This window comes from Echinops telfairi, unplaced genomic scaffold, assembly GCF_000313985.2.
Source record: "Echinops telfairi isolate 266 unplaced genomic scaffold, ASM31398v2 ScPeMD7_60;HRSCAF=208, whole genome shotgun sequence".
NCBI classification, from domain to species: domain Eukaryota; kingdom Metazoa; phylum Chordata; class Mammalia; order Afrosoricida; family Tenrecidae; genus Echinops; species Echinops telfairi.
The window spans coordinates 21,043,811-21,066,775 of NW_022103958.1; the positions used below are offsets into that span (position 1 = coordinate 21,043,811).

The 22,965-nt window shown below is 39.5% G+C and overlaps 1 protein-coding gene across 1 annotated transcript in view; it reads left to right on the forward strand.

The window, feature by feature from the left end:
- DCDC1 (doublecortin domain containing 1) overlaps positions 1 to 22,965 on the forward strand; it is a 497,394-nt gene that overhangs the window by 402,022 nt on the left and 72,407 nt on the right. The window contains exons 20-22 of the mRNA XM_045291000.1: positions 7,432 to 7,613; positions 17,562 to 17,661; positions 22,544 to 22,679. Coding sequence (XP_045146935.1) covers positions 7,432 to 7,613; positions 17,562 to 17,661; positions 22,544 to 22,679 — 418 coding nt within the window. The remainder of the gene's footprint in view (positions 1 to 7,431; positions 7,614 to 17,561; positions 17,662 to 22,543; positions 22,680 to 22,965) is intronic.

The window sequence follows — 22,965 nt, forward strand, 5'->3', positions numbered from 1 at the left end:
TCGTCTTTCTTGGCTCCACGATCAAGGCTCATAGAAGCAGCAGTCAAGAGATCAAAAGACAGTGCATTAGGTAAATCTACTGCACAAGACCTCTGTAGAGTGTTGAAAAGCAAAGAGGACTAAGGTGCACATGACACAGGCATGGTATTTTCAGTCACATCATCTGTATGAGAGTTGGACACTGATTAAGGAAGACTGAAGGAGAATGGATGCATTTGAATTGGGGTGCTGGAGAAGAATATTGACAGTCCCATGGGCTGCTGAAAGAACAAACCAACCTATGTTAGAAGAAGTAAGGTCCGAGTGCCCCTTAGAAGTAAAGATGACAAGTCTTCTTTTTATATACGAGGGGCTACCGCTCCAAAAAATGAAAAATTTTTTCAAAGCTATCTATTGAAATTGTTTTACAACTCTACTTAATCACCTTCAAAGTACTCTCTGTTGCACTTAATACAATTGTCAAATCTGCGTTCCATTCTTGGAAACATTTTTCAAACTTACCTGTTTGGATGAATGGCAGCACTTCCCTTGTTTTTTGCTTCACCTCTTCTATGTCGTCAAATCACTGTCCTTTCGTGTCCCTCTGCATTTGTGGAAACAAAAGGAAGTCACATGGATCAAGGTCAGATGAGTAAGGTGCATCAGGACAAGAAAGGCACGCTGTTTTTTTCCCCAAAACTGCCACACTGAGATGGCTGCATGAGCAGGTGCATTGTTATGTAAAACCTGTCCTCCATCTGCCACAAATCAGGCCTTTTTTGTTGCACACTGTTACTCAATCTTTTCAGAACCTCTAAAGAGAAAGCTTGATTAACAGTCTGACCTGGTAGAACAAACTCCAAATGCACTAGAAGTTGACATTTTCATCCATTTGGGAAGTTGACATCTGTCATCAATCAACATTTTACCTTTTTTGAAACAAGAAAACCATAGTGCTTGAGTTTTTCCCATAGTGTTATCCTTGTAAGCTGCGTTCAACATCACAACAGTTTCTGTGGCATTTTTCCCAAGCAGGAAACAAAATTTCACTGCTGCACACTGTTCTCTTAAATCAGCCATCACAAAAAACGAGGTCCAAGTGAAATTGCTTTTATGAAAAATTCACTATGACCTGAGAGAACCTTCCCAGGGGATGTCACTGGGTGCACTAACTCAGTGAGAGTTGCTGGATGCACCCTAGGGGGAAAATGCATACTACCAAGCTCTGCCCATTGCAATTTCATTTGGCTTTTGTTTTGGTTTTTTATTGTTTTGGTACTTTGGCCATGTTAGGAGAGACCAGTCCCTCAAGAAGTACATCATGTTGGGTAAAGTAGAGTAGAGGCAGTAAAAAAGAGGAAAGCCCTCAAGTAGATGAAATGAAACCATGGTTGCAATAAGGGGCTTCCGTCTGGGAGCAATTGTGAGGACGGTGCAGGATGCTGTGGTTGCTCATTCTGCTGTGCAGCAGGTAGCTTTGAATCAGAACTAACCAGATGGCACCTAACAGCATCATCTCTCCTGCCTTCTGAGCTTTATTCCTCGACAAACATGGCCTTTTTACCTTGTACAGTTGCTTGTTCTGAGGGGTAGCATACAGAAGTAGTAGTGCTCACTCTATAGGAAGAGTACTGTTGTTTCTTTAAGTATCTGAAGAAGAGAGGGAAATGGTTGCCAAGCTCAGAATTTAGTTACTTCTCTTTCAAATTAAATACTATCTACTTTACTAAAGGCACGAATCCATCTTTTCTAATGAAGCCTCTTTTCTTGCAGTCCCATTTATTACATAATTGATACAGTAGCAAAAGAAGACTATTTGATTTCAAAATGGAATGATAAATAATTGGCTTGGAACAACTTTCCAAATTTACAAAAAATGAGATTAGGATATATGCTATCATCTATCACATTGTGGGATTCTGAACATTTTGGTCACTGAAAAAATTTTATTGTAGTTTTAATCTTCCAGCTTTGCTTATTTATCTAACTGTAATTTAGCATGTATGTAGGTAGCATAGAGCAGGAAAGGAGATAGACACAGACCTTATGGAGCTTACATTCAATGAGATATACACTCTGTGTTAGGAGGAAAGACATCAGAAAGGTCAAAAGCAGAGCTGACTACTAATGGACAAGGAAGGCAGAAGATGCACACAGGAAGCATTGGGTTTTTAAAATCCAGGTTGTGTATTGAGCCGTTTCACCAAGTCTTACAATCTGTATAAGGAAGAAGTAGCCAGGCTGCTTATTTGAGTGGCTCTAAAAATTAAGTCAAGATATTGAATCTAAGGAAACCATCCAAGCAACGCTCTCCTGAGACCCCAATTTTCCTTTCAATTTATTGACAAAACTCACTCTCATAGAGTTGATGCCAACTCATAGCAATCCTATAAGACAGGGTAGACCTGCCCCTGTGAGTTTCTGAGCCTGTCACTCTTTATAGGAGTAGAAAGCCCCATCTTTCTCTCATGGAGCAGCTGGTCATTTCAAACTGCTGAGCTTGGGGTCCACAGTCCAACACATAAACACTATGCCACCAAGGCTCCAATTCATTGACAAGGAGCTTCTAAAATAGAATAACGAACATGAAAACAATTAGAGAAATTTTAGAGACAATGGGAATTATTTTTGTGCATGTAATAACACCAACCTGTTTGCATCGCATTGATGACAGCTGTTCTGATAAGTGGTTTTGTGTGTGTGTGTGTGTGTGTGTGTGTGTGTGTGTGTGTGCTGTTCTCTTAAATATTATTATTCATTCCAAATCAAAGCGCTACAATTGTATAAGCCGTCTCCACTTGAGATAGCTGAGCATAGAATGCTTTTAAGTATGGCAAAAGTCTTATAAACACACAAGATTACTTCCATTTTATACTATGTTGTTTGCTGAAATATTTTCTTTGGATTCAATTTTTTTTTAACTTGAGAAAAAAGTTGTGAATTAAGAAGTTATATTTCTAGGTACTTAAAGGTCAAGGGCAATGGATTTTCATATTTGTGAATGAAATAGTTGGAAAACCTGAGCTTGAAGCTACATAAGGTTTTAGAATGAGCTACTTGATAGTGATTCTAGAATTCCTAAAATCCCCAAAGTTTTTTGTAAATTGCACTGTTAACTGCATTAAATTATTTGTATGTGATTGATCTATAGTAAGCAAAAGGAAGATAAACTGTCTATTTGATTACTTTGTTAAGAGATGAAGATCACTATTGGTCACATAAATGGTAAAGCAGTTCTGGTGGCCCTGAAGATTAGGTGTTAGCCTGCTAACTACAAGGTCTGTGGTTCAAACCTAACAGCCATTCCACAGAGAAAGATGAGGTTATCTGCCCTTGTAGAGATTTGCAGTCTTGGAAACCCTCTGTAGGGTTGCTATGAGTCAGAAGACTTGATGACAGTCAGAGTGGGTAAGTGATAAGAAGGGACGTGCAGAGGCTGGAGAAAGAAAGATGATAAATCTACTAGTTTATTAATAGCGAGTAAATGAGGGAAGCTGATTTAATTTAGAAATTTAGATTATTGGATAAAGATTAAGACCTCAGACTTCAGATATATTCACCAGAAATAACACATTTTGGGGATATTGAAAAAATCTCAGTTCCAGATCTTGAGTCTGCTAGCTGAAAGTTCATACATTCCAAACGCATGGGCTCTTGTACAAGAATCTCATTTCTTTTGTCTTTTTCTTCTATGGCTCCAAAATATAGAAATAGGAAAATTTTAAGTTATTGTACTAATATTTCGATGTTACAGTAATGTTTTTTTATTTTTCTTCTTTCTTCTATCTCTCTATCTTACCATCTTTTATGTTCCAAACTAGTATAAAGTTGATTTGCTCTGAACTGCTTTGTTAGATAAGAGTTACAGTTCATCCCACCTAACCTACCACCCCTCACACTAAGAAAATTGTTTAATCAATAGGAAAGTTTTCAATGAAAAGATTCAGCGAGCTTGTCCTAACTTTTGATAATTTTTTCTCAGTAACCTTAGTATCATGTTGTTTCATTAGTAGGAAATAGATATTTATCTAAATAAACACTTTAAAGTTGGCTCTTTTTAATTTAGATTCTCACTGAACAAGAGATCAGGAAGAAAATAAAACTTTGGAATTGAACATTACTTTTTTTGAAGTCTGATAACTTGACCTCAATATATTCCACTATTAATATGTGTGCCAAGCAAAATATTACATTAAAATATAGGTGAAGAACCCTAAAATGATAGCCTTCTCATTAGATTTTTAAACATTGATTTATACTGCTTTTCTTTCAATTAATGCAATTAGTGTTGTTTATTTACTCATTGTAGAAATGAACTAGAGGATCAAAATTACATGCTGTTTCAGTATGTTTAATCTTTGCAGTCTTTCAGATTTTGTTTGTAACTTATTTAAAACACTTTATTTTTAACAAGAAATGGAAAGACTTTTTTAATATGATGGCTAAATGTCATATACATCATTACCAACAACCATATGTTGTCATTTTACAATGCAAAAGTTATTATTGCTCCATAAAATTTAGAAACCGTATCAACCACTTTTTGTATTCTTTCGATGGCAGCTTGCAAACCTAAAAAGAAATAAATTCACAGTGATATGTTATACAAAATGTAGAAAAAAAGAAAGCTGGGTAAAACCCTTGCCTTACTCAAGAAAAGTATGGGGTTTTTCCAAACCATTTTATTAGGCACTAAGCCAGACATCATATCATTCCATAGTTCAATCATGCCAAGCAGGCTGTACAATAGCTACCAAAATCAGTTTGAAAATATTTTCTTCTTCTTGGACTTCTTGATATCAGCTCCCTCTAACAGACCCCTGCTTCCCTCTCCCCACCCCTACCCCCTCCCCCGTACTCCCCTGGAACCCTCATTCCAATTGTCGTCTCTATAGATTCGCCTATGCTGTGTTTCAAACAGAAAACATACCAAACCCATAACAAAGTGTCAAGAAAGCTACCAATAATGACAAAATACAACAGAAATAAACCCCATTAATAATAATAATAATAACATATTAAAAATCAGATCAAGCCCAAAGTGTTTCAGAAGGGAGATCGTGACACGATTTTAACCATTCAAGTCAAATTTATCTTCTAAATGTATGATATTTGTCTCTCCAATGCTCTCTGTCTCTCTCTATAACTAGGTTGCTCCCATCCCTCAATGATGGTTAGAAGGAAATCACCAGAAGCTTATTTCCTGTGTTGATCTCACACCTGTATCTTGGGCGCCCACTGTCATCCATAACTATCCGCAACCTGAATCCCACAATTTAAGCCCTCTTACTATTCTCTTCTTTGAATTTGGATTATATAATTTACAATCTTTGAATCATGGATGTTGGTGTGTTTATTCCATGTGGGTTTAGTTGACGTCTCACTTAGATGACTGCTTTTTTTGGAAACAAGCCTTTTAAACACCAGACACTATTCTATCAGATTTCTTCACTATCCAATTTCTTCACCACACTTTGCTATAGTACCTATTTCTTCTGTATTTCCTTCCGGAGGTCGAGGATTGGGCCAGTCCATGTCATCAGAACTACGTGTTCTCAGAGTGGAGCTAGGATTAAGTGTAAACCCTAAATCCGTTCCTGAATGTATGTTTTTTATCCATCTCTGGTTCACCTTAGATACATCCCTATATATAGTAGAGAATCTTATCAATCACCTCCCTGGAACTCAAGGACCTTCTGTTTATAGTGTCACTGATTGGCTAAAGGTCCTAATTTTAAATTACTATTGAGAGCGGGAGATTGTACAAATGTAGACTAATTATATATTTCAATACCTGGATTATTCTCTTTTATGCAATAAATCATTATATAAAACACATTTTCTTGATCTATTTGATTGTTCAGTTAATGATCTATTAAAAAGAAAACATAGTGATTGATTTGTATTCATTTAGGGACTAAGGCTTATTTAACATTTAAAATTTAATTAATATAACTAAACACATAATTTTAAAAAAGATAATCATATCTCACATCTCAATCCCTACAGAATAAGGGTTTTTATATAATTCAACAAGAAAAAAAAACCCTTGCAAACTTGGAATTGATGAGAAATTCACATGAAATTTTGTGTCAATACCTTTGTATAGACTACATAGCTTAACAAACTTAAAACAACAACAAAAACAACTAACTAAGCTTATTATTCTGTGTATATGAAAGAGTAAAAAACAAGAAATAACCAGTTCTTAAAGTAGAACAAATTGGAGGTACTTAACTGGTCAAATATCCATAATGAGCAAATATAAGACCATCAGAATTACGACAATTTGGTACTGTGCAGAGATAGACACATTTACAAGTTGAAGATCATAGAACATACAAAAACAGGCTCACACTTATATGAAACTGTCATATTGTACAGACTGACAGTGACAGATTAGTGATGAATATTGTCAGGACAATTATTTATCAATGTAGGAAAACAAATAAATAGGCACCATGCCTAACACCATGATCTCTGATGGCCCCTTTCACCATTTGCTTTTCTTCTGCAAGTGCCTCTTTGTGTTGGCATATCACCTACCTTGTTGCCCAGACTACAGATCTGGGATCCATATTTGCTCCTTCCTCCATGCATCATGGCCTATTAATCTTCAACTCTTAGACTTATTGTGTAGCCATTCCTTGACTCCCCTATTGCTGTGCAAGCTCCAGGTCTCTGTTAGGTAGCATGGCCGAGTTAGGTTCTCTTTCTGTGTGACCCGATCACTCTCTGCAGGTAATTCTGCTATGATTACCTTCAGATTGTTGTAAATACCAACTAACTAACTTTGAGGTAGATTTGTGAAGACCTCTTATAAATCCCTCAAGGAATAACATTCCAATTTCCAGTTCCTAGCAGTGTGCTTGGTATATAGTAAATTCTATTCATCTGTGAGCTCTACAACTAAAACATCTAAAATATGTTTGAGCCTTTTTATTATCTCACTCTGGTGTCCGGTATGTTCCCCACATGTATTCTTTTCCCAAAAGTTCTAGTTTAAGTTAACATTACTTGAAGTTATTGTGAAACCACTTTCATACATTCTTCTTCCCTTCACGTTGAGCAAAGATATTTCACACGTGAGCAAAAATCATTCTAAGTTAATTCAATTTTTCTAAAATGATGCTTCTCTGGAAGAGAATTAATCAGTCATGTGTAACACAAAACAGATTGTTACATGCGTTATTTTAAATTATTTATTTAAATAAAACATTAGTTTTATTCAAAGTAAACATTATTTGAATGTTCTTTATTCAAATAAAACATTAGTTACAAATGTCTGGAACATCTTAGGTGCCCGATATACTTTTGTTGAACAATTCTATAATTTAAAGATATAAGAAATGTGTTCAATATTTAATTTAAAGCAAGAAATGAATTGTTTTTTAGGTGGTTTTTTTTTCTGTTATTCTTATTGCTCTCTTTTTCCCTCATTTATTTCTGAAGAATTTTGACTGGCCCATAGAAGGACTGCTTGTTCCAAATAGCCCTCCCATGAAGAAGCCCTCCTATAAAACACCAAAGCAGTGTGTTCCTGTGAGACTCAGAGTTTTGCGAAATGGAGACAAGAATAAAAAGACAGCTCTTATTTTAATTGGGACAGACAGCTCACCAAGATGGAAAGTACAGTAAGAATTACTCATTCCTACTTTACAATCAGTACAAGGGGTACCCAAACAAGGGTAAAAGTTTTTTTTCAAAGCTATGTTCTTAATTTCTTCTTTCAAAACAACGTTATCACCTTCAAAGTACTTTCCATTACACTTAATACATTTGTCAAATCTGCGTTCCATTCTTGGAAACATTTTTTTCAAAATCATCTATTTCAATGGCTGACAGCACCTTCCACACTTTTTTTCTTCACCTCTTCTATATCGTCAAATTACTGTCCTTTCATGGTCCTCTTTATTCTCGGAAACAAAAAGAAGTCACATGGAGTGAGGTCAGGTGAGTAAAGTGCACGGGGCATGAGAGGCATGCTGTTTTATTGCCAAAAGCTGGAACATTGAGATGGCTGTGTGAGCAGGTGCATTGTCGTAGTGGCAAAACCGGTCCCCCATCTGCCACAAATCAGGCCTTTTTTTGTTGCACACTTACTCAATTTTTTCAGAACCTCTAAATAGAAAGCTTAATTAACAGTCTGACCTAGTGAAGTGAACTCCAAATGCACTTTTAAGTTGACATCTTTGTCCCTTTGGGAAATTGGCAGATGTCCAGAACAAGGTTTATTGTCAATCGACATTTCACCTTTTTGAAACGAGAAAACCACTCATACACATAGTGCTGTCCTTATAAGCTGTGTTTAACATCACAACAGTTTCAGCAGCCTCTTTCCCAAGCAGGAAACCAAATTTCACAGCCACACACGGTTCTCATAAATTGGCCATAACGAAAAATGAGGTTTAAGTGAAACTGCTTTTGTGAAAAAATTCACTGTGACCAGAGAGAACCTTCCCAGGAGATCCCACTTGGTGCACTAACTCAGAGCGAGTTGCTCTATGTTCGCATAGTGGGAAAAATGCATACTATGAGAGCTCTGCTCTTTCCAGAGCAATTTTGGTTTTGTTTTGTTTTTTGGTACCCCCTCATATACATTCTAGTTTCTCCAGATGTTTGTCTTCTGCCTTAAAGATGATTTCTAGTAGACTGCGCACTTATTTTTTTAACTTCCACATTGATACTTGAAGATTAGGTTAAATAGTAAGATGGTTTCACTTTCAGGAAATTCATTTGAACATTGCTCATTTAGGGTGAGCACAGGAGAAGACAATAAGGTGAAACTGAGTCATTCTGATAAAAAGTTCTGTGATTACTACATCTGTTTTGAGTTAACATTTCTTTTGGGGGGGCTTTATTACTGTCTTGACATAACTGAACTTACACAAATTGATTCTTATATATAACTTGGAAAATATTTAGATTTTTATACACAATTATTTGGTTATGTTTAGACCTTTGGAATACTTGATGAACAAATGCAGTTCTCAAAAACATAACTTCATTCACTTGTGTTCTGGACTTGGAATTACACTAGAAAATGTTATCATCCTAGAATAACAATGAATTGCACTTTAGCTTATTTTATAAGATGAAGATTAAAGTCTTCCCAAACAGCCAACATTTTCTCAGCATAGGAGAAAAATCACCTGCTATATTGTCATTATATTTTATGACAAAAGGAATAATAGATCATTGAAAAATTTTGATGCAGAGAATGAGTTAAACACATTGTTTCTCATATTATTAGCTGTAATATTACCTCTTGACCTTTCTTTTGGAATGGTTAGAATATTTGAGGCTGTGATAATAGTTTAATATTACTTTCTTCACATTGATTAAATATACTTCATACATCGCTGAACAATGAGTAACATTCAGATCGGCTGTCCACTGAACTGCCTGTAAAGATGATAAAGTAAAAAATTAATCTTCAAAGTAAAGTCAAGCCTGAAATTGAAATCTTTGACGCATACATTTCATAATTAGCTCATTCTGCTAGATGTAATGTGTGAGGGTAATGCCCTTAAAGTAGTACATGTTTTTTTTCTAACATCCAAAGTTAGCATGTAATGTCTATTATCTCCTAAATTTATTTTTCTATATATTTAAATGTGGATCAAAATTATTTACAGAGTTCCTTTATTCATATTAATATTTTAAATGCACAGTTTAAGCAGATAATCCAAATATCATATGAGAGATTTGTTCATTTGAACAACTATTCTAATAGAGAGTGTGCGATTCTCACCACTGTTTGCCATGATATGGTCATGGGGCAGAATGTCCTGGTTAATCAAATATTCAAGTATTAGAAAGTCAGTCTGTTCATGACATGTGTTAATTATTCTCAAATTATTAAAGCATACTGGCATACACTTAATAAAACTCTACTAAAATTAAACTATCATTTGGTGATTCAGAAAATTGTTCTGTAGGATCATCAGTAGGAATTTTCCCCTTCAGCACCGTGTTTAAGTTCAGATTAATAGACGACTTATACGGAACCAGTTTTCACCAGCATCACAGGGTCAGAGGGCTGCAAATCTCAGAGGGCACCCCGCTCACATTCATACTTTATCCTGTAGGAGTGGCCTCCCAGAGTTGTGCCAGGTGGAGGCCCTGCTGTGTTACTGTGAATGTATCCCGACCAAATGCCTTCCCTGCCAGAATAAAGACATTCTAATGGCAGATGGGGATACATCACTTGCTGGAACTTAAAAAAAAGAAAGAGAATTGGCTTGTTTGGTGACTTTACAAGCAAAATCAGGCCAGAGTGATGAAATATAGATCAATTTCAACCAATCCTGATCTTGTAACACCCTTCAATCATTTAATAATTCACTCCAGTTTGGGTTTTGGTTGTTGGTGGGGATTCATCCCCCTACAAAGTCAAAGGACGGTCAACTAGTATTTGTTCCCCATAGTGAGTAGTGAGGAACCCCTCTTGCCAGTGCGGCTGTTCTGTTTCTCACAGGGGTCTCGATGAACTGGGCACAACTGGATGTGCCTATCAACAACAGGGAGTTTTGACAATGATGGGATATTTTGAATAAATGAAGACCAGCATAATTTTCCTTTTGTCACAGGTGAAATTTATCTCTCAGACCCTAAATTAATAGGGAGGAAATTTTATAAGTGATACTGTAAGGAACTGTAAAAGGAAAGTTCCATATGAAGCTATTAAAAAACCCTTATTAGTATAGATAATTTGAATGTGTGTATGCGAGGTGTCTTCTGTATATGTAAGTTACAATCCATGGATTGCTCCTGCTCCTTAGTAGAAACTTAAAGACCATGTTTCTCCCTGCAGACTTCTTAGCTTTAACTCTTCCCATTTCCCTCTCTGAAACTCCCTTCCTCATCCCCAGTGCTTCCCAAGCCACCTTCATCTGAGAGATCTTTTGCAAATAAGTTTGGACTTCATTTCTAGAGGTTGGTTCTGAACATTGCTCCTATTGCTATGGGCTTCTCACCAGCACAGCATGTCCCGCTCTGTCTGTACTTACTGCTTATGTCTCCATTCATGAGATAACGAACAGCCATGGTGCATTTGCTCATTTGTACGTATACCACTGTGCTCTGTGTTGTGGAGCAGTATATCCTGGTCAGTCCAATATTAAAGTATTACAGAATCACTTTACTTACCACATGATTCAAGGCCACACATTGTTTAAATCAGTTTTACTAAATTAATGAATTAATTAATACATGAATTGGTACATAAACTTGATCATCATTTCTAGTAAAATAATCAGTAATTATAGTTAGTTACAATGGCTTCCACAGTATAATGTGAAGATTCTAAAAGTGCAAAGAATAGCTTTTTAACTTGAAAATCTGAGATGTGTCTTCAAGAGAAGCATTCTTTTTTTTTCTAACCATCATTATTTGTTTCTCAAATGAGAAATGTTTAGGTATGGATTGATTTTAGAGACGCATATTAATAAAACATCATAGGCAAAACAAATATAATCTCTGCCTTACCTTCATAGCTGATGAATTCACATCTCAGAGTGTTTGGCATTATTACAAGAGTATTAAAATACTGGGAATTAATTTTGGGGGTAAAATTCATTTATAGTACCAAGGTTTGTGAAGTTTAATATTTAATTATGATGGTTTTTGAAAGTAAGGCAGTAAGGTTTTTGTAGTAAGGCAGATTATTGTAGGGAAAACTCATGATAAAATAGGACCTTATGATTTTTCACACATTTAAACAAGTTGAAAAGATAATTGACAGTGTATACTGACATATCAATCAAATCTTGGACCATTTGTTTCAGAAATGTTGACACGGAAAGGAAAAAGAATGTGAAAATCCACGTCACCGAGGACTCTGAGACAGAAGTCAACCACACTGAGTTTCATCAATTTTTGGAGAGGTAAATATTGATTTTCCTAAATGTGAAGATATTTTCTATTTATATGCTTGAATGACTACATATCAAGTAGAACATAAAATACACATGTCTCTACATAAGAAAACAGTTGTTAACATAATGATTCTGCAGTTTTTAATCTGAATTATGTTGACGATATGACAGTTCATGAGACGGATGAGTACTTCAAAAATAATTTTTCAAATTTCAAGGTCTGGTAGGTTCCCCTAGCTTTCTGAACTACCAACTCTGTAAATACAGATTACTTGCATTTTTTATTCATTGCACAATTTTACAACCACATTTTCCTTTTGATTATATTTATCTAAATCAAGGGAAGGGTCGTTGCATGTTTAAGTTCTCTGCATATTTTATGTATTCTAACCCAAATTTTAAAGTATCATGAAATAAATCCAGCTCATACCCATTATCATGTTTCTTTGATCAGTACTTGTTCACCCAACCAGAACTTTTCCATAGAGTTCTTTAAAGAATAAATCAAAGATCACGGGTGGACACTTGATATGACTTTTACTTGTCAACATTGACAAAGTTAATTTCATAGGGTTTAAGAAAAACTCTATGTAAAAACTAATTTTAAAATAATATAGTGGAACTTTTTGGTGGTGGTCGCAGTCACAGAATCACCCTCACCGACCAGCTCCTGTCCGTGAGAAACTAGCCCGTCCCTCATGTGCCGTCCGTCAGCCTCAGAGCTGCTAACATGAGGAGCAAGGAATGGGTTCCCACTGGCTCATTTCCTTCTAAGACCCTCTCAGAGAAATGGAAGGCCTAATTATTTGCTTAATTGCCTTATCCCATTAAGGGAATAAAATCTTCATACAACAAAATCTTGCTGATAAATATAAAGTTGCTTCTTGCAGCTCTTTCCTCAACAGTTAAGCTAAAGGGTTGGAAGAGGAGCTAAGAAGATAGCCAAAAAGAATTTGATTATTTTCAACAGGCTTCTGTTACGTTTACACGATGCACATAGATGGATGCTGGGTGGTGGAAATATAAACAGAAAACAAAATAAAAGCAAAGCATTCTTGCTCTTAAGGAACTTTCCATTTTTTGTGTAAGGGAATTTGCTTAGTGAAATAATCCGAAAGCCAGACATGGCTTTTAACTGCACGGAAGTAAAAGTGGTCAAGTGACAAAAGTATGTAACAGGTGTGGTCAACCAGGAAGGGGAGCCTGGTGAGGGGCCGCCCCATGAGGACCTGGGGTGTGTGTTAATTGGGTCTTGATGAAGAACAGTGAACACGAGACAGAGGTCAAGGGGAAAATGCACCCATTCGTAGCTCCAGTGGACTTGACGACTCTTTGGAAGTAACCAGGACTCCTTTTGGTGACCTAGGAGCTGGGACTGAAGTCCAAGTGGGTCTAGCCCTGAGGAAGGCAGCCTGGTGATGGTTGGAAGAAGGGAGTCTCCATTATTGCAGAGCGGTAGCTGCTGGAGGAGCCCTGGTGGTAGAGTGCTTAGGAATTGGCTGTGATCTGACAGGTCATCAGTTCAAAATCGCCAGCCTCTCTAAGGGGCCTTTCTACTCCCATAAAGAATTCCAGTCTGGAAAAATCACAAGGGCAGCACTACCCTGTCCTGTAGTGTCACTCTGAGTCGGCATGGACGCGATGGCAGTGACTTTCATTTTTGGTTTTGGTAGTTGTCTGTGGGCCTGGGAGACACAGCATCTCTTGTATCCCTTTTCTCTCAGGGGCCACATGGTACTATTTATAATACAGTCTTCAGGGCAAAAGCTCCATTTGGATGCTTCTCTACTCTGTCCCTGAGAAAGCAACGTCAGAGATAAGACTTTTCTGCTTTTCTTGAACCCTCCAAGCCAGCGGTTCTCAACCTGTGGGTTGCGACCTCTTTCACAGGAGTTGCTGTGAATCAGAACTCAGAAAGAGTTACTGATTCATAACAGTAGCAAAATGATGGTTATGAAGCAGTGACGAAAATAATTTTATGGTTGGGGGTCACCACAACATGAGGAGCTGTATGAAAGGGTCACAGCATTAGGAAAGTTGAGAACCACTGCTCTAAACCCATGTGAGCCAAATAATCCATGTTGATTTCTTTTTTTTTTTTTTAAACATTTTATTAGGGGCTCATACACCTGTTATCGCAATCCATACACACATCAATTGTGTAAAGTGCATTTGTACATCATTCTCAAAACATTTTCTCTCTACTTAAACCCCCGACAATAGGTCCTCATTTTTCCCCTCCCTCCCCGCTTCCCCCTCCCTCCATGTTGATTTCTGGGTGAGAGTCAAGGAACCTTATTTATAGAACTTTCATGTGTCAGGGAAATTCAGGGTAGTTCAAGTAGCACCTCATGCCTCGGTTTCCTCACTTTCAAAGATCAAAACTCTTCTCATTGTTTAATTATGTCTTATGAAAAGGTCCTATTACATAGTAGTAAAAAGCCAAGAGATTGAAGCTTTAATTTCATCTCTCTTAGCTTACTATATATACAAACTTAGACAAGAAAATTAATATCCAGGCCCAGCTTCTTCATCAATAAAATGGGCTTCTCCAAGGTGGTGTGAGAATTATATGAGAAAGTAGAAATAAATTGCTTATAGCCCTCATGCATTGCTCATATATATGTGCTAGGCACTTATAGGTCTTCACATACCATATGTACTCGTATATAAGCCAAGTTTATCAGCACATTGTTAATGCAGTTTTTATGGTAAAATTTGGTGCCTTGGCTGATATTCAGGTTGACTTATACTCGAATATATATGGTACTAATATTCCTATGGGGTAAGTACTGTATATCTGCCTTTTACTCGTGGAGCAGATATAAAAGTTCAGAGAAGTTAATTAACTTTTCCAAGGGGAGCCAATATGTGAAAGGGCTGGAATTTGAGCCATGGCAGTCTAACTTTGGATCAAACATACAATATTAGATGGTTCGGAGATCATCGGGGGGAAGTAGAAGAAACTGGTCCTCAAGAAGCATCCAAACAGCAAAAGGTGCATCTTCTGACTGGAGTCAGTCTTCCCACAGTTCTATTTCACCTCACCCCACCCGCTCCCATCAGTGAGAGACATAGCCTAGCCCTCATTTGTTGTCCACCAGCCTGTGGGCAGTTACCACAAGAACCAGAGCCTGAGTTCCTACTGACTGATTTCCTTCTAAGGTCATCTCAGAGATGTGGAGGCCTAATTATTTACATATAGAAGGATTTATAAAGAAAACCCCAAATCTCACAACTAGACCAATGGGTAACATCATGATAAACAGAGATAAAAGACTGAAGCTATCAAGGATTTTATCTTGCTTGGTCCACCATCAATGATCATGGAAGCAGCCGTCCTGAGACCACATAACACATTGCATTAGTAAACCTTCTGCATAAGACCTCTGTAAAGTGTTGAAAATTAAGAATGTTACTTTGGAGACTAAGTTGGGCCTATCCCAAGCCATGGTGTTTCACTCACCTCCTATGCATATGAGAGCTAGACTTTGAATAAGGAAGACTGAAGGAGAGTAGATGCATTTGCATTAGAGTGCTGGTGACGGATATTGAAAGTACCAGGGACAAAGAAACAAATCTGTCTGGAAGAAGTACAGCCAGAATGTTCCTTAGAAGCAAGAATAGCGAGACTTTGTCTCATGTGCTTTAGACGTGTGATCAGGAGAGACCAGTCCCTGGTAAAGGACATCATGCTTGGTGGAGAGGCAGTGAAAAAGAGGAAGACCGTCGATTAATAGATAGAAGCAGTGGCTGCAACAACGGGTTCAAGCATAATTGTGAGGCTGGCTCAGGACTGGGCAGTGTTTCCCCCTTTGGTACTCAGAGGCACCTGAACACAACAACAGTTATTTGCTTGATTGCTTTAGCTCGTTAAGGATTTAAATTTAGAAACATTCTTCAGACAACAGAGTCTTGCTGATCAGTGTAGAAACACATCTAATTTGATTACCATAACCAGTACATACTAGCATAAAATACATTCAGTAAGAACCGTTTACTTTCCTCATCAGAAAGCCAGAATGGTCACCACGATGTTCTTTAGGAAATGTTCATCACCCACTTCAGCTCTGCTCCCCTACCTCGCAATGTTACCTCTTTACCTCTATCCTACACTGGCTCTCAGCGCTTAACCCTTCGACAGAATTAATTTAAAACAACAAAACAGATCGGATAACACAGCATCTCTGCTCTCATGGCTACCATGGCTTCCTGATGTTTATGGATTAGAGGTCAAATTCATCAGCCTGGCATCTCAAATGCTTTCAAACCAGAGCCTATATTCTTTTTGAGTGTCATCTCTCCTCTCCTCTTCATCTACTCCACTCCAGCCAGTTGCTTGATGGACTCCCAACCATCTTTAGCATTCAAAGCCAAAGGCTTCCTTCTCTGATTAGTCTCCCATGAAGCGACTTCTGTCTTCTTCCTTTACATTCTCATAGAACACTGGCCAGTGCGTCTGCCTCTGACAACACACCCAGTCATTTATCTTAGTGTATCACAACGCGGACTCAGTGCTTGCGGCTGGGGGTGGGGTGTTGAAGGGTGGGAGGGGGTGCAGGGAGATCACTTTAATCTTTAACCATGTTAAAAATACTTTTTATTCTTTAAAAAAAACCCTCTGCTACTTTTTCATGTTGTATGTTGTCAGGTGCCCTAGAGTAGGTTCTGGATCATGGCGACCCTCCATTCATAGGTATTCACCTGAAGGGAACACTGCTCCGTCCTGAGCCACCCTCGTGACTTTTGTCATGTTCGAAGCCAATCGTTGCAGCCACTGTGTCAATCCATTTTGTCAAGGGGCTCCCCCTTTTTCATCGCCCCTCTACTTTGTCGAGCAGGATGTCCTTTTCCAGGATCTGGTCTCTCTTTGATAACATATCCAAAATAGGTCAGACAAAGTCTCCTCATCCTTAATTCTAAGAACCACATTTTCATAGGAAGCTAAAAGTCCTCAGAAGTCACTCTTGGTGGAGAGGAATGAGGAAACACTTGGTGAAGCACTTGGAATGCCTAGATGGGGGCCCTGGTGGCCTAATGATTACCCACTGGGCTTCAAACGGCAAGATCAGCAGTTCAAAACTACCAACTGTACCAAGGGAGAAAGACAAGGCTTTCTACTCCTGGAAATAGTTAGAGTCTCAGAAATCCACAGGGGCAGCTGTACCAGGTCCTATGAAGTCACTCTGCGTCGGAATTGACTTGATGGCACAGTTTTGAGTGAGAAAGGGGGCAGAAACTCAACGGGGAAAGGCTAGGAAAGGTCTTTTGGGAAGAAGGACGAGTGTGAGCAAAAGCAAATAAATCGAGGAGGATGGCAGAGGGGCAGGGGATATAAAGAAATGAAAAGGCAATTATGTTATATCTACTCCGGTATCGATCTCATCCAGCACTGGCTAAGGCACTCTTCAGTGTCTACCCTAATCCTCCCAACAATCCTAGAAAGTAGGACATCTGGACTCTGAAAGGTTAAATCATTTGCTCATGTTTCACAGTTTGAATGTGGGGAAGAGACTTGAAGAACTCTCATGGATTCCAGAGCCCTGTTCTCTACTCTCCCCAGTCCTGTCAAGGGAGTTGCCATTAGGAACTCAGGTTCTTGTTAACTTTGTTATCATGTTATCTTGTATTTTCTTCCTTCTGTACATGAAGCTTGTCCATGCAAGGCCAATCTGTGAGTGTGTGTGTGTCTATTTATTACAGGTGCACTGAAAATCTAAAGTTGCCTTCTGCAGCTCGGAGATTGTTCCGTGAAAAGGGGGAGGAAATCTTTACCCTGAAAGACCTGCAAAGAGATGAACTGGTAAAGACTTGCATCTTGGACGTATATTCTTTGCCCTTTGGAAAACTCTCTGGCCGTCATATCTTTGAAAACGTTTTCAGCCAGCCTGCTTTCTTTCTCTTTACTTCCAGGAACTCACGTGGCGTGAGTCCTACTGTGAGGTGTTTGGTTTTTGGAGGACTATTTCCTCTGTTTTTCACATCAATCGTTTCTGTTATTCAGTCTTTCAAATGACTCACTCTTTCCTCAGCCTTTTCCAGCCCACTTTTCATTTCATGCAGTGAGCTCATTGATTTTATTTTAATCTCAGTTATTGAATTGTTCAGTTCTGAAATCTCCACCTGCTTCTTCTTCGGGTCTCTGTCTCCTTGCTGAGATTTTCTAATTTGTCATGAGCTGAAGCATGGTGGTACCGTATATACTCGTGGATAAGCCGAGTTGGTCAGCACATTTTTAAAAAATCATTCTATTGGGGGCTCATACAACTCTTATCACAATCCAATCCATTCATTGTGTCAAGCACATGTGTACATTTGTTGCCATCATCATTCTCAAAGCATTTGCTTTCTACTTGAGCCCTTGATATCAGCTTATTTTCCCCCCTCCCTCCCCATTCACGCCTCCCTCATGAACCCTTGATAATAAATTATTATTTTGTCATATCTTACACTGTCCAATGTCTCCCTTCACCCACTTTTCTGTTGTCCATCCCCTAGGGAGGAGGTTATAGGTAGATCCCTGTAATCTGTTCCCTCTTTCTACCCCACTTTCCCTCCACCCTCCCAGTATCACCACTCTCACCACTGGCCCTGAAGGGATCATTTGTCCTGGATTCCCTGTGTTTCCAGTTCTTACCTGTACCAGTGTACATCCTCTGGTCTAGCCAGATTTGTAAGGTAGAATTGGAATCATGATAGAGGGGAGAGGAAGCATTTAGGAACTAGAGGAAAGTTGTATGTTTCATTGTTGCTACCCTGCACCCTGACTGGCTCCTCTCCTCCCTGCCACCCTTCTGTAAGGGGGTGTCCAGTTGCCTACAGATGGGCTTTGGGTCTCCACTCCACACTCATTCACAATGATATGATTTCTTGTTCTTTGATGCCTGATCCCTCATCCCTTCGACACCTAGTGATCATACAGGCTGGTGTGCTTCTTCCATGTGGGCTTTGTTGCTTCTGAGCTAGATGGCTGCTTGTTTACCTGAAAGCCTTTAAAACCCCAGATGCTATATCTTTTGATAGCCAGGCACCATCAGCTTTCTTCACCACATTTGCTGATGCACACATTTGTCTTCAGCGATCGTGTTGGGAAGGTGTGCATCATGGAATGCCAGTTTAATACAACAAAGTGTTCTTGCATTGAGTAAGTACTTGAGTGGAGGTCCAATGTCCATCTGCTGCCTTAATACTAAACCTATAAATTATGCACTATTTCCCCACCATCCTATATAAATATATTTACATATGTACATGCCTCTATTTAGACCTCTATAAATGCCCTTGGCTTCCTAGTTCTGTCCTCTATTTCCTTTTTACTTTCCTCTTGTCCCACTATCATGCTCAGCCTTCATTTGGGTTTCAGTAATTTCTCTTGGTTACATTGCCCTTGCTGAATCCCTATTAGGTCTCTCACATCCACCTTGCCACTAATTGTGGATCACTTGTTGCTCCCTTATCCCTTGGTTGGTCAACATCACCTCCTTTCCCCCACCTCCCTCTCTCTGATATCCCCCAGAACCATCAGTCCTGTTGTTTTCTCCTCCAGATTATTCATCCAGCCTATTTTATCTAGATAGATCTGCGGAGATAATAATATGCACCAAAAACCAAGGCATAGCTACACAAAGTGACCAAAGAGAACACAACGATGACAACAAAAAAGAAAACTAATGACCCAGAGAAGAATAATTTTTTTTTTAATTTAAAAGAAATAAACACCTGTAAATAGATCAAGGTCTGAATTTTGACCTCTAGGTATGTCCTCCAGTCAAGTCAGATGGGATGCCACACTCTGGCCCCAGAGTCTATCCTTGGTACTCCCTCGGGAGCTCCCTGCTCTGCTCCTGCCATTGCTCTGTCGCATGCCTTTAGTGTTTTGCCTCAGTGTCACAGTGTCAGTCTGGGCCACTCCCGACACCAAGTCTTCAGTGTTGTTCCCCGTAGGGACATGGGTCAGTGAGGGACGTCATGCCTCATAGTGTGATCAGCCATATGGTCCACTCAGTGTATTGGCTGTTTGGAGCGGGGATATCATCCTCCAGGACTGGTGGGCCAGGATGTGCTTCACTCTCTCTTCCTCCCCCTTCATTTGCTCCCATGTTCAGCACATGTTTTCATGCAGTTTTTGTGGTAAAATTAGGTGCCTTGGCTGATATTCAGGTTGGCTTATACTCAAGTATATATGGTAATTGCCGTTGAAGTGTGTTTATTAAGGCTACTTCAAAATCCTTCTCGGGTAGTCGTAACACTTCTGTCATCTCAGTTCTGGCATTGGCTGGTTATCCTATCTTATTCAAGATGGATTTTCCTGGTTGGTGGGATAATGAGTAATTTTAAAAATAGAAACCTGGGTGTCTGGAGTATTACCTTATAAAACTCTGATGTTATTAAACTTTTGTCTTGGCTGGCCTCCTATGACACTGCTCTGACAAATGAAGAGGTGGCTTGGCTATACCCCTGCCTGGTTGAGGTGGACGTTCAGGCTTCCCACTCAGTCTCTATGGACATCTGAGGAGCCTAGGAGGGTAGAGGAGCCCCACGTTATGTTGGGCATGGATGGGATGGGTGTGCTGGATGGGTACACACTAGGCCTCTGCTCACTGAGAGGGACCGCAGTGTCTCATTACTCTTCCTCATGGCATTCACTGGCACCATGAGGCAGGGTGACCTCATTACTTTTGGGTGATGGTGAAAGTCCTGAATCTCCATGAAGATTCTCTGATGCCACCCTGGCTAGAAGCAGAAGGGGTGCTTTGTGACTACTGCATAAAGGTGACAGCCCATGCCCTCCTTAAGGGGATGGGGTATCCTCACTCACATTCGTGCTCCCTCCTTGGCTTTCCCTGACACAATCCTGCTGGTGGTGGTCAGGGTGCGGTGGGGGCACGGTTTGAGAGCTTCTTTATCGCCTGGTGAGGGTTGTAGTCTAGCCCAGAGCTACTTAACCTGGTTAATCACCCCATATGGGGTCACATCACTTAAGGGGAGGGGGTATTTGGCAACAGTAAGAAGTTTCTGAATGCACAACAACCAAAAAAAGCAATTCAGAAGCAAATGGTGTAATACACCCAGCAGAGCTTACCTGTGTTACATCCCACAACTTCTCTGCAGCCTTGGTTCTGAACGTACCACATGTTCTCAGAGCCAATATATTGGCAGAGCTACATGTTGTATTTCGCAATACTATCAAAATCATTAGCTTCATTAATAACTGTATTTAATTTGCATACTTATTTTATAAGTCTATATGTCCGGAGTTGTGAGTGGTAAAAGTTTAAGAAGCCCAGGGACTCTGGATTCCCCATTCAGCTCGGAAGAGCGAGGTTTGGCGGTATGGTTGTTAGATAAAATTGAACGCTTATTGCTGAAAAAATTTCAGTCTTTTGAGGCTTCTTTTTTCTGGTCCTTTACTTATGGAACAGGCTTGATAATCTTTTTTTTGGGGGGGGGTCATTTTTGTCAACTTCAAAGAAACCCCAGCAAACTCACCACCCTGTTTTCCTTTGGGTCCAAGACCCCTAGCTGATCCTTCAGCATATTAAGCAGGTAAAATAAGGACTTCATCTTTATGGATGCCAAAGTCTGTCTTTCCTGAAGGAGGCAAGAGTCCATGCTACTTTGTATTTGCAGGTCTGTTGCATGCATGGAGGCATGCATGTTAACGGAGGCATGTGACACATGATGGAGCCTGCTGGTGTAGTGCTGATTCCTGGCACTATGATCCACTACCGGCTCCTCGGGAGAAGGCTTAGTTTTCTACAACAGTTACAGTCTCAGAAACCCCCAGGGATATCGCTGATGGGTCAGCTTTGACTCCATGGCAGCGAGACAGGACACATGATATTTTGTATTCTGCTGTTTCATGTAATAAGCCCTGAACAGCTCATCATGTCATTACCTAATCTTCTATTTTAAATAACTGCATTAATTCCTTTGGGTGTGCTTGTAGTTTTCCCTATTCAGTATCCACTTGTTATTACATATTTGCATTATTTCTAGGATTTTGTGATTACACACAGTGCTTCAATGGACACACTTGTTTAAAAAAATCTAGCCTATATCTCTGATTATTTCTTTATGCTAAACTTCTGAAAGAATTGTTGTCTCAAAGAACATCCTGGCAGGCCCTGAGTAAACAACAAGCTCGGTTCCTAAGTGTGTCTTGGGAAGGAATTGTCAGTGAGCCCAAGAGGGAGCTTGTCGTTCTTCTTGAGCAGCCCCTTAGAGCCAGGGCAGGCTCGCCTCCTTTGCAGGGACCTCAAAGCTGCAGCTGCAGCCAGGGAAGGTGACTATGATGAAGAGCCTGTGGCATGTAGGGATTGGTTCAATCCTTTCAAAACGAGGGCAGATTTACATATCATTACAGGCCACAAGGTTGTCCAGATGTCAGACATTCCTAATCCTCAGACAGCCTTCCATAATGTCCCCCATTCAGTTTGCTTAGTTTGGTTGCATGCAGGATGCACACAGGAAGGCCAGTGGCACTGCAGCAAACACACGTCTCCAAACACACGCATGCCACCTGGGTAGGGACCAGCCATGGATCGCAGTGTGTCTGTGGGCCCTTCCTTGCTGTGAGACTTAATGATCGACATGATTCCACTGCAACTCAGTTTCTGCTTTGTTTTAAGTTGGATCGTTTTTTAACTTGCCTGAAATCCAACTCATTTTTTCCCCCCAAACAGGTATATGTTTCATGTGGAGAAAATTGGATCAATCCTGACCTCTCCATTCATCAGCAAAAGAAGCACATCCTCCTAAGGAACCTAACCTCAGATATTTCCAAAATTCAACTCTTCTGCAGTCTGCAGAAGACTGGGGGTAAGCATTGGAAATATTAATTTTTATACAGGTCCAATACAAGTTTTTTTTATGCTACTGCTTTTTAAGAAGCCTTGATGCCACTGTCTGGCGAGTGTTGGACTATAACCGCAAGGTCATGGTTCAAAACCCCCGGGTGCTCCCTGAAGGAAAGCTGAGGGTACCCGCTCCCGGACAGGCTCACGTCCTCAGCAACTCCATCTACAGTGCCACCATGAGTCAGGATCAACTCAATGGCAGGGGGTTTGTTTTGGTTCGCCTTTCTTTAATATGATTTTTCTTCAAA